A 13,897-nucleotide genomic window follows, 5' to 3' on the forward strand; every position below is an offset into this window, starting at 1 on the left:
GTGAAACTTTGGGTTAGAGAACTTACAGAATTTACATAGTTGGATGCATGATATGATCGTGAAGAGAAAGATGAGTCATCACATTATCCTCATGTGTCTAACCAAACCCGACGAGAAAACGACCACCCCTCAGAGACGTCCACCCCTCAGACACGACCATCCCTCAGAGACAACCACCCCTCAGAGACGTCCACCCCTCAGACACGACCATCCCTCAGAGACGACCACCCCTCAGAGACATCCACCCCTCAGACACGACCATCCCTCAGAGACAACCACCCCTCACCCCTCAGAGACTACCACCCCTCACCCCTTTGAGATGACCACCCCTCACTCCTCAGAGACGACCACCCCTCACCCCTCAGAGACTACCACTCCTCAACACTCAGAGATGACCACCCCTCACCCCTTTGAGATGACCACCCCTCACCCCTCCGATATTGACCACCCCTCACCCCTCAGAGATGTCCATGCCTCAGGGGGAGACAAACAAAGTCATCTGCTGGGGAAGATTTGCATGTGCCTCTAGCAGCCCTCTGCCATCATGTAACATAACAGCTCATAACACACTCTAGCAGTACTATTCCAGCTCACAACAAATTCTAACAAACTACTACAGCTCATAACAAAATACAATAGCTCACAGTGCTGGGAGAGAGAAAGGGGCCGACTGCCAGGCTGGTCATGTGACTTTCAGTAAATGAGTGTGTTTCAGTCCAACTGAACTGAGCAAATAGAAAAATCTTCAAACCAACAAACATTTGAGTAATAACTCACCAATCAGTAAAGGACAACTAATCTAGTCAGACAGATCTAACTACCCTACTGCTACACACACATGCACACAGATCTTACATGTTTGTGAGTATACAGTGGTTACTGCATCCGGTTGTAGGTAAGTTTACATTCTTATTGGTTTGTTTGGAATTTTCTTTTATCTACATGGTTCTTTTTAAAATCCCAGACGTGGCCATTTGCCAGGAGAGTGTGAGACTTTTCACACCAACCCCTTTGCCCATACATGAAGCAATAAGGCAATAGTTTGAGCTGTGATGGAGAAGCTGTGTTTCCAGTGGGTGATGGTGCTGGTTTGAGTTGTGGTGGAGTAGCTCTGTTTCCAGTGGGTGATGGTGATGGTTTGAGTTGTGGTGGAGTCGCTCTGTTCCAGTGGGTGATGGTGCTGATTTGTTTTAGCCTTATTTACATAATTAGTGCTGGAAACGAGTTTTTATGTGAATCAGCCGCATTCTGCTGTTTGGTATTGGCTAGAACCACAAATAAATCTAACAAAAACAGAATTTGGTTGCTACTGTTGCTCTTTGTACATTCTTTATACAAGTTACACCACATTTCAGTTATATAAATAAATAAAGAATGTGTGCACTGTTTGTGTATTGTCTGTGAGTGTGTGAGTCTCTCTCTCTCTCTCTGTGTGTGTGTGTGTGTGTGGGTGTGTGTGTGTAGCCTATTGATTTATTTCTCTTTTTGTTGGAATTGAAGTGCAAGTTGCAACATCATGCTGTGTGGTGCCATTCTCCTTCTGCTTTTAGGGGTAAGTAAACATGTCTGAAACATTACCACACCCACAAAAGTGGACTGAAAACATCCTATAAACATATTTCATAAACAAAGTCAAATTAAAAATATAAACCTAGTCATATCAGCTATTGCACATTTGCATATCTGAGAGTGGAACTAATCCAAACTGTTCATTAGTATAACCGCAGGGACTCACTGCTGTGTACCTGCCTAGGTGCCCCCTTTGGGAATAAACAGTACCCCTTTGGCAATACACAATAAACAGTAATAATAGGTGTTTTATTTTTGGAATGCTACTACTCAAACAACCCCAGTGTGGGAGGATATATGCAGAGGATGTGGGAACTATGGATGATTTCAAACCCAACATCTAGACCAACACTGAAACAACTAGTAGCTCAGTGTTCCAACATATTGAAACTGCAATTCAAGTTCGATGAGGTACAACACAAATACTATGGCAAGGAGGAGCAAGGAGGACAGGTCAGAGGGGAGATATCATCATCATCGTCATCATCATCACACCCTGAATTTGGGAACCAAGACCCAATGAGTCCATGCACCAAGTTCAACATCAGAGCTGCTGACCTGAGACTGAAGGTCATGTCTAAGATGGAGAGACTACAAAGACCAAGTGAAGAAAAACTGCTGGAAGACATGGAATGCAGAGCTGCAGACGATCTCTACTGTGATCATCACTGACACCAACCAACTGATATACACCACAACAACAGTGATACTGGAGATGCTTGGCTACAAGATGAACTTATTCATATCGGCTATTGCACATTTGCATATCCATGGAGAAGGAGGCAGGAGGCCAAGATAAGGGCAACATGGAGAGATGTGAGCCATCTATCATAACTACAGAAAGGTGTGGCGAAGGTATAACCCAATGGTGAAATGTAGTAGCGCTGCTGGAATATTAATCTGCAGAATCTAGGATCACGACCCATTACCTAGGAATGTCCTGGGATCTGACTCAAAAATATTTTTAAGTACTTCTTAAAAATACTTCTAGTCAACACTCCACTACACACACACACACACACACACACACACACACACTTATTGATGGCTTTCCACACACACCCTCCCTCGGTGCCTCTTTCTCATTCGCTAGTCCAATACAGACTAATATGAAGAAATAATATATTCTGACACAATTTTCAGGTCTTTATTAAGTAAATATAATGAATGTAGTTTCCACTCTGGAAATGAATTCTTTTGAACTGCCGCCTGACTGTACACACGTGACCTAGAGGGGGCAGTGCAGTACAGTTCTCACACCTACCCACTATAAGGGAACAGACTATTTGTCTGGGCAATGTGTCTGAAAATACATTTTGTATAAATAAAAAAACAAATAAAGCCACTTTGTAGGTGGGTTACAAAGGTACCTGAGTACAACAAGCTGTCCATACCTGAGGCCTTGGAGAAGGCCAAGCAAAGATTAAAAGTTCTGGCTGCCCACATGTAGAGATACACATGAGACGTAGAAGCCAGGAGAATAAACGGGATGTTCTCCCATGAGCCATCCAAAGTGTTCTCTCAGTGACAGGATAACAACTTGAGAACAGATGCACCAAAGCTGGAGACTGAACAATACTGGAAAAGCATATGGGAGAAGGAGGCATCACACAACAACAACGCCCAGTGGATAGAGAACCTGAGAGCAGACCACACAACCTCCCTGAACAGGACCCAGTAACCATCACACTAACAGATGTCCATGAACGGGTCTCAGGTATGAGGAGCTGAACAGCTCCAGGCCTGACATGGTCCACACCTACTGGCTGAAGAAGGTAACTGCTCTCCATGAGTGTCTGGCAGCACAAATCAACCAGCTGTTATGGATGGAACCACCCTGAAGACCAGACAGTCCTAATCCTGAAGGACCCCAGAAAAGGGCAGTTCCTTCCAACTTCTGGCTGATATTCTGCCACCATACAACATGGAAGATCCTTTCAGGAATCACTGTGGCTAAGATGAGTAGGCTTATGGCTCAGTACATTTACATTTATTGCATTTAGCTGACACTTTTATCCAAAGCAACTTACTATTATGACTGAATACAACTTGAGCAATTGAGGGTTAAGGGCCTTGCTCAGGGGCCCAACAGAGGAACAGGGACCATCATGGGAGGAAAAACCCCTGCACAGTATGTACCACCGGCAGATAGTGGAAGTGGCTGATATGGAGAAATCCTACCAATGTCTGGAAAAGGCTGGACAGAAAGAGCACAGAGGCGCAAATCATGACAGCACAGGAACAAGATCTGAATACAAGCTCAATAGAGGATGGGAAGTACCAGGATGTAACACAAAACAGAAGCACAGGTTGCTAGGAGACCAAGATGCCAAGAAGGGGCTAACCGTGACACTTCATGAGCACATATGTTATCTCTCTCTTTTTATGAGTAATTTCTATTTAATATTCTTGGATAAGTAGAATATTCTTACCTAAAAACAACAACAAAAAAACCTATGACTGGGGCCCCTTAATTAAAACCAAATCTTAGGTTTCAGAATTCAGAATTAAAATGTAATTATTTAGATGTGATTTTATAAAAGAAAGTATGAAACCACAATAGTTCATAAAAAGGTTTTAAATCACTGGAACACCCTGAGTGCATACCTAAAGGTTTGTTTATGATTACCCATGTTTTATAGAGCATGGATTTGTCTATAATTACTTATTATTCCAATATATGTGTGTTTATATATGCAAGTAATCATTAGAAAACATGGGGATTTCAGTCTGATGCCCAAATCAGATAAAACATGTATTTTATAAATGTATATCTACTTTATAAAAATTAAACAAACTATGAAGCAGGTGTACTGAAGCCTTAACCTCCTTAGCTCCTCTTCACAGACGTGTGTGTGGTTCTGTGCATATGCTAACAGTACTTAATATGAATGTATGTATGAAAGCGTTAGAGAGTAAGATGATCTTTGGTACAGTAAACATGTGGTTGATGAAAACTGGGCCCTTCTCTCCTAGTTCTCATGGTCTCTCTCAGACATAACCATCCCGGCGGGCTCCTCGCTCACCCTGCCCTGCCTATCGGACTTGCCCAGTGACCTGTTATTCCCCAAGTACACCTGGACCTTCACACCTGAGCAGGAAAGAGTCGGGCGTGCCCTGACACATGATCCCTGGTGGGATGTCCCTGACGCGGAGCTTACGCTTCATGTGGTGGGGCAGCAGCATGCGGGAGAGTACATGTGTGTGATGGAGGCCCAGTCTGGAGAGGGGCTGGTGAAGATGAAGAGGAGTTTTATCCTGCACATCCAAGGTGAGGGAAGGAGGGAGAGGTTTTGGGGGTCAGGGGTCATGTTTTACTCCTCTCCTCCTTCCACACCAGTGACTATAAAGGATCCCAATTATACTGTTTAGTGCTGATTAAGAAAATACAGTTCTGAGTTATGAATATCCCTTTGAATATTTTCACAAGGAAAAAGGCTAGGTTGTTTACATTTCAATACACTACAGAGAGATTGCTGTTTCCTATCTGCCTGTCTTCACAGAGCCATGTGCACCTAAAGTTATTCACCTTAAACTGTTGTGTTGTCGATTTAATAGGTTACTGTATGTATAATATACCTGTTAATCCTGTTCTCCACCACACCCCCTCCCTTCTCCATGCCCAGAGATTCCACTCTTGATGAAGAAGCTGCATGTCATGGGAACGGAGGGAGATTCAATAATTCTCCCTTGCCATCCTGTCCTGACATCTGGGAACGTCAGTTCTGCCAGTTTCAGCTGGTACAGAATGACAGAAGGCTCTGACCACCAAGAGCTCCACCCTGTTTTTAAAAGTCAGAGCTCCAGCAACAAACAGGACATAGCAACAAATCGGATCTACTGGGCCTCGGATCCTAGAAAACAGGATTGGTCCATCAACATTGATAAAGTCGAACTGGACGATGCTGGTCTGTATGCCTGCGAGGTTTACATGGACTCAGAAAAGAAAACCATGACACTACAACTAATTGTGAACCGTGAGTCAACATCCTCTGTGTTTGTGTGCCAAAAACACCTTTTTAATAACTTCACAAATTACAAACATACATACCCTGCCCAAAAACACCTACATCTTTCAAACTTTGTCTTCATCCACACATAGTTATATCACAGAATCTACAGAACTATTGTCTAAATGAGAATAAGCTTTAAAAGTGTTAGAGCCTAAATAATTGTCACTGCTAATGACTAGGTGTTGGGCTTCTTAAGGCCGTGGGCCTGTTAGAGTGGCCGTTTATCATCTCACTCTAGAACTATTTGTTTGGCAAGACGACTCTCTTTTGTAACGTCCCTGCTGGGCTAACACTAACACTGCATATCACTACAAAAATGTCTTGCTATTTCACTGACCCCTCCCCCATCTATGCCATACAGCTCTCCCGCCCCCTCTCTGTTTAAACCACTCACAACCTTGGGAGGCGTGTCCTGAGCCAGACAACAGGTCCTGGAAGGCCACAGTCAGCGAGGCTCTGATTGCTTTCTCTGTGAATATCTATGCCAAGCTGAAGAGGACACACGCCACTAGCAACCTGCTCTTTTCCCCGGCCAGTATTGGGGGGGCACTCTCCTACCTGCTGCTGGGTAAGAACACACAGCACACCTGCACACGGGGAATAACACACACCTGCACACGTTATAACACTCACCACACCTGCAGATGTTATAAAAGAGCACACCTGCGCAAATGTAATAACACACACCTGTACACATTATAACACACACCACACCTGCAGACGTTATAACAGAGCACACCTGCACACATTATAACATACACCAAATTATACACAGCTTATAACACACACCAGCTCACATTATAACACACACCAAATCACACACAGGTAATTACTCCCAGGTTCCTCAGCAGTACAAGTCCATAAAACAAAAATAAACAACCAGAGCACTCAGCAAAATTATTGCTATCTCGCTCTCTCAATCTCTCTTTCTCTTTCTCACTCTCTCTCCCTCATTCCTTTTCTCTTCCCCTCTCTCCCTCTCTCACTCAGGTGCTCGAGGGCAGACCAGGACAGAACTGGAATCTGCCCTCTCCCTCCCCTCTGAATTCTCCTGCATTCACTTAATGATGAAGAAGATGAAAGATGAGACGAGGGGCTCGATGCTCATGGCCTATCAGATGTTCTACAACCCCAGTATGGAGCATTATCTTATAAACACTTCTAGAAGAAGATCAGAAATGGTAGAATAACGCCCCAACCTGCAGGAACGAGACCCCACCCTGCAGGAATACTGCCCCATCCTGCAGGAATACTGCCCCACCCTGCAGGTATAATGCCCAACCCTGCAGGAAGAATGGCCCACCCTGCAGGAATAACACCCCACCCTGAAGGAATAACATCCCACCCTGCATGAATACTGCCCCACCCTGCAGGAATGAGACTCCACCTTGCAGGAATACTGCCCCATCCTGCAGGAATAATGCCCCATACTTCAGTAACAGTTTAGTTATTTCAATGCTTTAAACACCTGATTAAAGTTAAGTGTCAGGTCGTTTAGCTGATCTGTGGTGTAGCACTGCACTCATGTTTACTACACTTTAACTGATATGAGGTATAGCACTGCACACTTGTACCAGTCAAAGCTTGCTTGGGTCAGGGGTGATTATCCATAATCAGGAAATATTCGTTAATTAGCTGATTGACTGAGGTGTGTGCTGGATAAGGGAATGTGCTACAGCAGAACTACACTATGGGAAGAAACTGCTGGTAAATCTGAGTTAACGAAACGCCTTCCCTCCTCAGAGCAGGAGCTCAGAGAATCTTTCGTCAACCAATCAGTGGAGTTCTACGACACAGTGCCTGAAAAGTTGACCAACAGCAGTGAGAGGAATGTGAAGATGGTTAACGATTGGGTGGCGAGTAAGACGCAGAATAAAATAACCATGCTGATGGAGTCGGTGGAGCCAGACACGCAGCTCATCATACTCAACACTGTCTACTTCATAGGTCAGTCTCCTCACACACACACACAGCCAGAGCTGAAGGCTCCTGTTAATCAGCCATTTAATGTGAGTGTGTTTTACAGGTAAATGGAAAAGCTCATTTGATTTAAAACATAAACATGGCGATTTCACCACTCTGTCGGGGGAAAGGGTATCTGTACCAATTCTCTACAGCACAAATTTTGAATTGGCCATCAGCTACATGCCCTCATTGAAGGCTCAGGTGAGCAACCATCCCACACATTTACCTGACAATTTTATCCAAAGTGACTTACAATTCTGACTGAACACAACTTTGAGTAATAAAGGGTCTTGCTCAGGGGCCCAACAGTGGCAACATGACAGTGGTGGGACTTGAACTGGCAACCTTCTGATTTCTAGTGGAATACCTTAACCACTGTGATAAACACACTAACCCCCACAAACACATACACACTAACATATTACATTATATTACATATAAACATGAGCACACTAACCACCACAAACACTAACATATTAATAAATTAACCCCCACAAACACATACACATCAACACAGTAACAACCATTAACACACTAACTCCCCCACACACATACACAGTAACCCCCATCTACACTAACACACCACCCCTTTCAAATGTGCATACTAACCCCCCAAATCACACATACACAAACAAATCCCAATATGACAAGTACATAAACACCTATACACAACCCCCTAAATACACTAAAATGGCCCAACAAACACACAAACTAAACCCTCATGTAACCCAACCCCCACACACAAACTAAACCCTCATGTAACCCATACACACACACACACACACACACACACACACTAAATCCTCATGTAACCCCCCCCACACACAAACTAAACCCTCATGTAACCCCCTCACACACACACACTAAACCCTCATGTAACCCACACACACACACACACACACACACACACTAAACCCTCATGTAACCCGACAAATACTCACTATTACAGTGTATTCTCATGCATATTACCTCTCCACCCTAAACAAATTACTTAAAAGTCCCATAACTGGTGAGTCTAGGACCAGAGTTTCAAAACCACTCCTTACAAAAAAAACACACACACACACACTCAGTTAATCACTTATCCTTCCCCAGGTAGCGAGATTCCATCTTGCAGACAAAAGCAGTCTATATATACTGGTTCCAACCTTAGTGTCAGAGGAAGCCTTTTATCGGTTGGAGGATAACATGAATGAGAAGAACATCAAAGCCATGGTGATGGAGATGGAGGCAGTGCCACCGGTGGCTTCTGAGGTGACCCTGCCCAAAATTAAACTCACGCTGAACACAGACTTGATCAGTCTCCTGAAGAGTATGGGTGAGTTCATCATCGCTCCATGCCTCCTCACCCCTGAGGTCACTGAAGTCTTTGTTTCGTTGTCTCTAGTGATGTGCTTTTTTGTTCCTGCTTCTGTCACACTTCCTATTTAAGTGTCTAGATGCCTTTTGCTTTCGGTCCTTGAATGAACCCCTCTCTAACTAACACTCCCCTCGCATTCTTTCTCCATCTGCCCAACTCCACGTGTCCGTCCCAGGTTTGTTTGGCTTGTTTGATGACCCTAACCTGTGTGGGATGTTTCCGGATCAGGAGACCACACTCCTGATGGACGCGCGTCACCGCGCCTTCCTGTCCCTGACGGAGAAAGGCGTGGAGGCGGCTGCTGTGACCAGCATGTCCTTCTCCCGCTCCTTCAGCACCTTCTCCGCCATGAAGCCCTTCGTCTTCATAGTGTGGAGTGAGCACAGCAAGTGCCCTCTGTTCATGGGCAGAGTCCTCAACCCCAAGCAGGAAAAGTGAGAGAGAGAGAGATACAGAGTGAGGAGGGAAAGAGAGAGAGAGAGAGAGAGAGAGAGAAGCAGAAGAGGGAGGAGAAAAAAACAGAGAGAGAGGGGGAGAGAGAGAGAGAGAGCGAGAGAGAGAGAATGGGAAAATGGAAGGGTTAAGTGCTGAAAATCACATTTACATAAAAAAAAAAGAAAGAAAAATGTAGATTATGTGTAGTAATCAGTACTTAGGGAGAAACAAGTTATTAATAAAATAAACTGTCACTACATAACCTAAATCATAACCTACAGCAGTGCAATAAACGAATTGTCAAAGTACTAGGAGTTTGTCTTGCAGATGCAAATGCCTCTCATATTTCCATATTAATCTCCAAATGCCATTTGTTCAACATTAGATTTATTTTGAGACGCAGTTACAAAGACCGACCACACGATGGCAGTCACGGTACATATTCCACATAGACAGTCAGTGGAGACACATAAGAGAGACTGGGGTAATCCTTCACAATGGACATTCTCTGGAGCCCCACCGCTCACCCTGAATCATCTCTGTGCAAAAGCAGGCCTGATGCAGCTGAGTCAATGACAGTAATAATCATAACAGTGAGAGAACAGCACACTGTAAATGGCAGGCATGACAGTTTAAAATCAGGCAGTAGTTGTGATCTTTTAAGATGACAAATGATTAATCACTGATCTGGGCCATTGCCAGACGGAGACACAAGGTTGAGACACCAACCCAAAGCTTTCCTTGTGAATAAGGACTGCACATTCAGTAACACCAGTACAGAAATTAGTTCTGGCATTATAGGTTGTTCTGATCATGTAAGCCATTGTGTGGGACCTTTACTTACTGCAGTGCTAATCTGAGAATAATACCAGAGTCAATGCAATCAGCCAGCTCTGACAGGGAACACATGAGAATGCACATACACAAACAATCACAGACATAAACACTCACAGACTCATACACGACCAGACACACGTACACATACACAAACACTCACACACAGGCAAACTCATAAATGCGCGCGCGCGCGCGCGCACACACACACACACACACACACACACAGGTCTGACAGGGAACACATTAGAATGGCATCAGTATGCTAATGGCCTTTTCCTGTCCATGCCCTGGAGCAGCCATGCATGGCATTTTATTCTCAGCACACCTGCCTCATCTTAATGCACTTGCCTCAGCTCAACACACCTGCCTCATCTTAACATACCTGCCTCAGCTCAGCTCAGCTCACCTGCCTCATCTCAACACACATGCTTTGAGGTAAAAATGTGCATGCATAGGAACTCAGAGACATAGACCAGGAAACCCTAGAGTAGAGATTTGTTTAAAAAAAGAAAAAAGAAAAAGAAGATGACCGAGTGATGCAGGTTTCAACTTCTTCTTGTCATAAAGGTCCAGCACAACCAGACTCTAGATGTAGTCCACTTCACACATAGCTTCTTTGATCTGTTACATGACACTGTGCCCACACTGACATCACACTGAGCTCACATTGAGATCAAATGCTGTTCTATCACAGGGGAAACCGAATGCAGTCTTTGCACATTACAGTCAAATGATGCTTACTCCACTATGTAAATGTGAATAAAGGCATTCCAGTGCCCAGGAAAAGCCCTCTGTGGGAAGGGTCTGGGCTGAGTGGTCTGCCCAACCCTTTACATGGTTACTGTCCAGAGACTCATTCTGACAGCCTCAAATGAGTCACCCAGGAAGCACAATGTCCATGTGCTCATCGGAGAGCAGAAGGATGCATGAGTCAGTAACACACAATTCCCCAAAATAATTCTGTAATCCAGAGTTACAAAGAGTCAGTCATGTGATCCAAAGAGATGTTTGATTACATAACTTTCAGAGGAAGGTGGTGGGTGATCTGAGCTCTTCACCGTCTGTCTCTGATTGGTGGTTGCATTTTTAGAGGTTCTCTGACTGGAGTTTTCAACTTTTCCAAGTCTCTCTGATTGGTGGTTGGGCTCTTCAGACGTTGCGTTTACCGTTGGAGTCTTGGCACCAAGACAGGCATTCCCAACATGTGAAGCAAATGGAGCACTACACCAGTAGAAGGCAGCAGTAAGCCTTCATCAGTGTGCTTTACTACTGAGGAGGGAGGAGACTCCAATGACACAGAGACTAGACACACAGTCACACACACTTATTACAGAATAAGATCATTCACATGTGCATGCAAACACACTCTTTCAGACACACTCAAACACAAGCATAGACAAACACACATTTACATGTGTCAATGTTTGTATGTGTGTGTGTGTGTGTGTGTGTGTGTGGCATCTCTCTTTACCTGACCTGCTGAAAGATGTAATCATGTGGGGAAAACACTCCTCAAAACAGACACACTTATGCACGCGCACACACACACACACACACACACACACACACACACACACACACACACACACACACACACACACACACACAGATTTTTCCAGTCAGTCCAGTGTTTTGTGCTTTGACTGACAGCGTGCAAATATTTCTTCCAAACCTGACAACTGAAACAACTACTGGACGCCAGCAGTCTGGTTTATGAATGCTTATTAGATGTGAACAAAGATGTCATAACCATCTAGAACTGATACCCTGATCACAACACAACAGTCTCATAGAGGGAGATCAGAAATGTGTGTGTGACAGCAGCCTGATATTTCTCTGATCACCCAGTCTGTGTGTGTTCAATATCACATCACTACAGGTTGAGATTTTGTAAAATAATGTTTAAAAATGTTTAAAGATGTAGCAAGCATTATGTCATCATCCTCACACTTCATCATCTTCAACAGAATATTGTGTTTATTGCATCTTCTCATTATTACTTTTTAGTTCTGGCAAATTTCTCTGTGTGTACGTGTGTGTGCGTGCATGTGTGTGGGTGTGTGTGTACGTGTGTGTGTGTGTGTGTGTAAGTGTGTGTGTCCGCGCGCATGCTGGTGCAGGTCAGTCGCTGTTTGGCGCCCCCTGCTGTGTCAGTGTGTGCCAGTATTCCACTTTCTTTCCTTTGTATTTCAGACACTCGAACCAGTGCTTCAGTCGTTCTCCTTTTGCATTGATGCCCAACTCTACTCCACCTGAGACAGAGAGAGAGAGAATTTACCAAAATGTTATTAGTCAATAATGTGTGTGTGTGTGTGTGTGAGAGAGAGAGAGAGAGAGAGAGAGAGAGAGGAAATGAGAGATGATGTGTGTGTGTGTGTGTGTGTGTGTGTGTGTGTGTGTGTGTAAGAGAGAGAGCGAGAGAGAGAGGAGAAAGAAGAAAAGAGATAGAGATGGGGAGTGTATGTGTGTGTGTGTGTGTAAGAGAGAGAGCGAGAGAGAGAGAGAGGAAATGAGAGATGATTGTGTGTGTGTGTGTGTAAGAGAGAGAGCGAGAGGAAAAGAGAGTGATGACGTGTGTGAGAGAGTGAGAGAGAGAGAAGAAAAAGAAGAAAAGAGATAGAGATGGGGAGTGTATGTCTGTGTGTGTGTGTGTGTGTGTGTGTGTATGTGTGTGTGTGTGTGTGTGTGTGAGCAAGAGAGAGAGAGAGAGAGAGAGAGAAAGAGTGAGAGAGACATAGTTGACGTGTTGTGTGTGGTGTGGAATGGATTTTCATACCAAATTTCCCCAGTCTCTATCTCCCACACACACACAAACACACACACACACACCTAAGATCGATAGTGCAGTCATGATAGATGAGAAACTCTAATGACACAGACAGGATGAGAGGGAGACACACACACAGAGAGATGAGAAAGAAAAAGACAGAGAGAAGGACAGGCCATCTTTCACCATCTTTCATTTTCTGTCCATCACTCCACCACATCTCTCTGCCCCCGCTGTCCAACCCTGTCCTTAAATTAGTCCTCTCTGCATTGTCCTCGCTCCTATCACCGTGCACATGTTCGTCACACACCAACGCTGCCACAGCGTTGGTGCTAATGTGGGTCATCCAGTTCTCATTCAGTGGGGAAGTAACCCCACCTTCTGTCCTCTCAACCACTCCAGATTATCCCCCAAAACAGACTGTGTGGATTATCTCCACACAGACTGCCCAACCCTGCACACTCTACACAGACTGCAATCCCTGCACACTCTACAAAGACTGCCCTTATTGCAGTTACTGAGAGGCATCATGCAGCCAGATCAGCCCCCCTCTCCTCAGTCCTCATCCACGTAGGCCTTTCTTCTGCCTCTGACACAGTTACCACCGTGTTTTTATCCACCCACTCTAGTCTTGGCATCACTGGCTCTGCATGGCAGCGGTTTGCATCCTAGCCACAGTGGTGTGAGTATTCTCCACATGCGTCCCTCAGGGATCAATGCTTAGATCTCTTCTTTCTATACTCACTTTCTAGGAGAGGCTCTCTGACATTATATTGTATTTCACTGTTATGCTGATGACACTGAACTCATTTTTATTTTCACACCCTCAGATACTAATATGGACTTGGATCTCCATATGCCTGTCTGACGTCTCATCATGGAAGGCTGCCTAACACACACTCATAATAATCCCAGCAAGACAGAAATGTTAAATTACGTTTACAGCAAGTA

The 13,897-nt window shown here is 44.4% G+C and overlaps 2 protein-coding genes across 5 annotated transcripts in view; one reads left to right on the forward strand and one right to left on the reverse strand.

The window, feature by feature from the left end:
* Positions 1 to 787: 787 nt before the first annotated feature.
* On the forward strand, positions 788 to 9,650 carry serping1 (serpin peptidase inhibitor, clade G (C1 inhibitor), member 1). Of its 2 annotated transcripts, none has more exons than XM_027025878.3 (10): positions 788 to 895; positions 1,501 to 1,552; positions 4,546 to 4,840; positions 5,196 to 5,546; positions 5,944 to 6,150; positions 6,573 to 6,716; positions 7,326 to 7,529; positions 7,609 to 7,748; positions 8,643 to 8,865; positions 9,083 to 9,650. In XM_027025878.3, the coding sequence occupies exons 2-10, from the start codon at positions 1,517 to 1,519 to the stop codon at positions 9,343 to 9,345; spliced, it is 1,863 nt and encodes a 620-aa protein (XP_026881679.2). In that variant the 5' UTR covers positions 788 to 895; positions 1,501 to 1,516; the 3' UTR covers positions 9,346 to 9,650. The 2 variants fall into 2 exon arrangements, with proteins under 2 accessions (XP_026881679.2, XP_026881680.2); XM_027025879.3 differs by having other exon boundaries at positions 790 to 895; positions 1,465 to 1,552.
* doc2g (double C2-like domains, gamma) overlaps positions 9,498 to 13,897 on the reverse strand; it is a 37,312-nt gene continuing 32,912 nt past the window's right edge. For 2 of the 3 annotated variants that reach the window (XM_027025893.3, XM_027025892.3), the window contains one exon: positions 9,498 to 12,431. In XM_027025893.3, the coding sequence (XP_026881694.1) occupies positions 12,176 to 12,431 (256 nt within the window). In that variant the 3' untranslated portion in view covers positions 9,498 to 12,175. The remainder of the gene's footprint in view (positions 12,432 to 13,897) is intronic. The other variant, XM_081707602.1, reaches the window with a different exon arrangement.

This window comes from Electrophorus electricus, chromosome 25, assembly GCF_041902795.1.
Source record: "Electrophorus electricus isolate QZ-2024a chromosome 25, ASM4190279v1, whole genome shotgun sequence".
In the NCBI taxonomy this organism is placed as follows: domain Eukaryota; kingdom Metazoa; phylum Chordata; class Actinopteri; order Gymnotiformes; family Gymnotidae; genus Electrophorus; species Electrophorus electricus.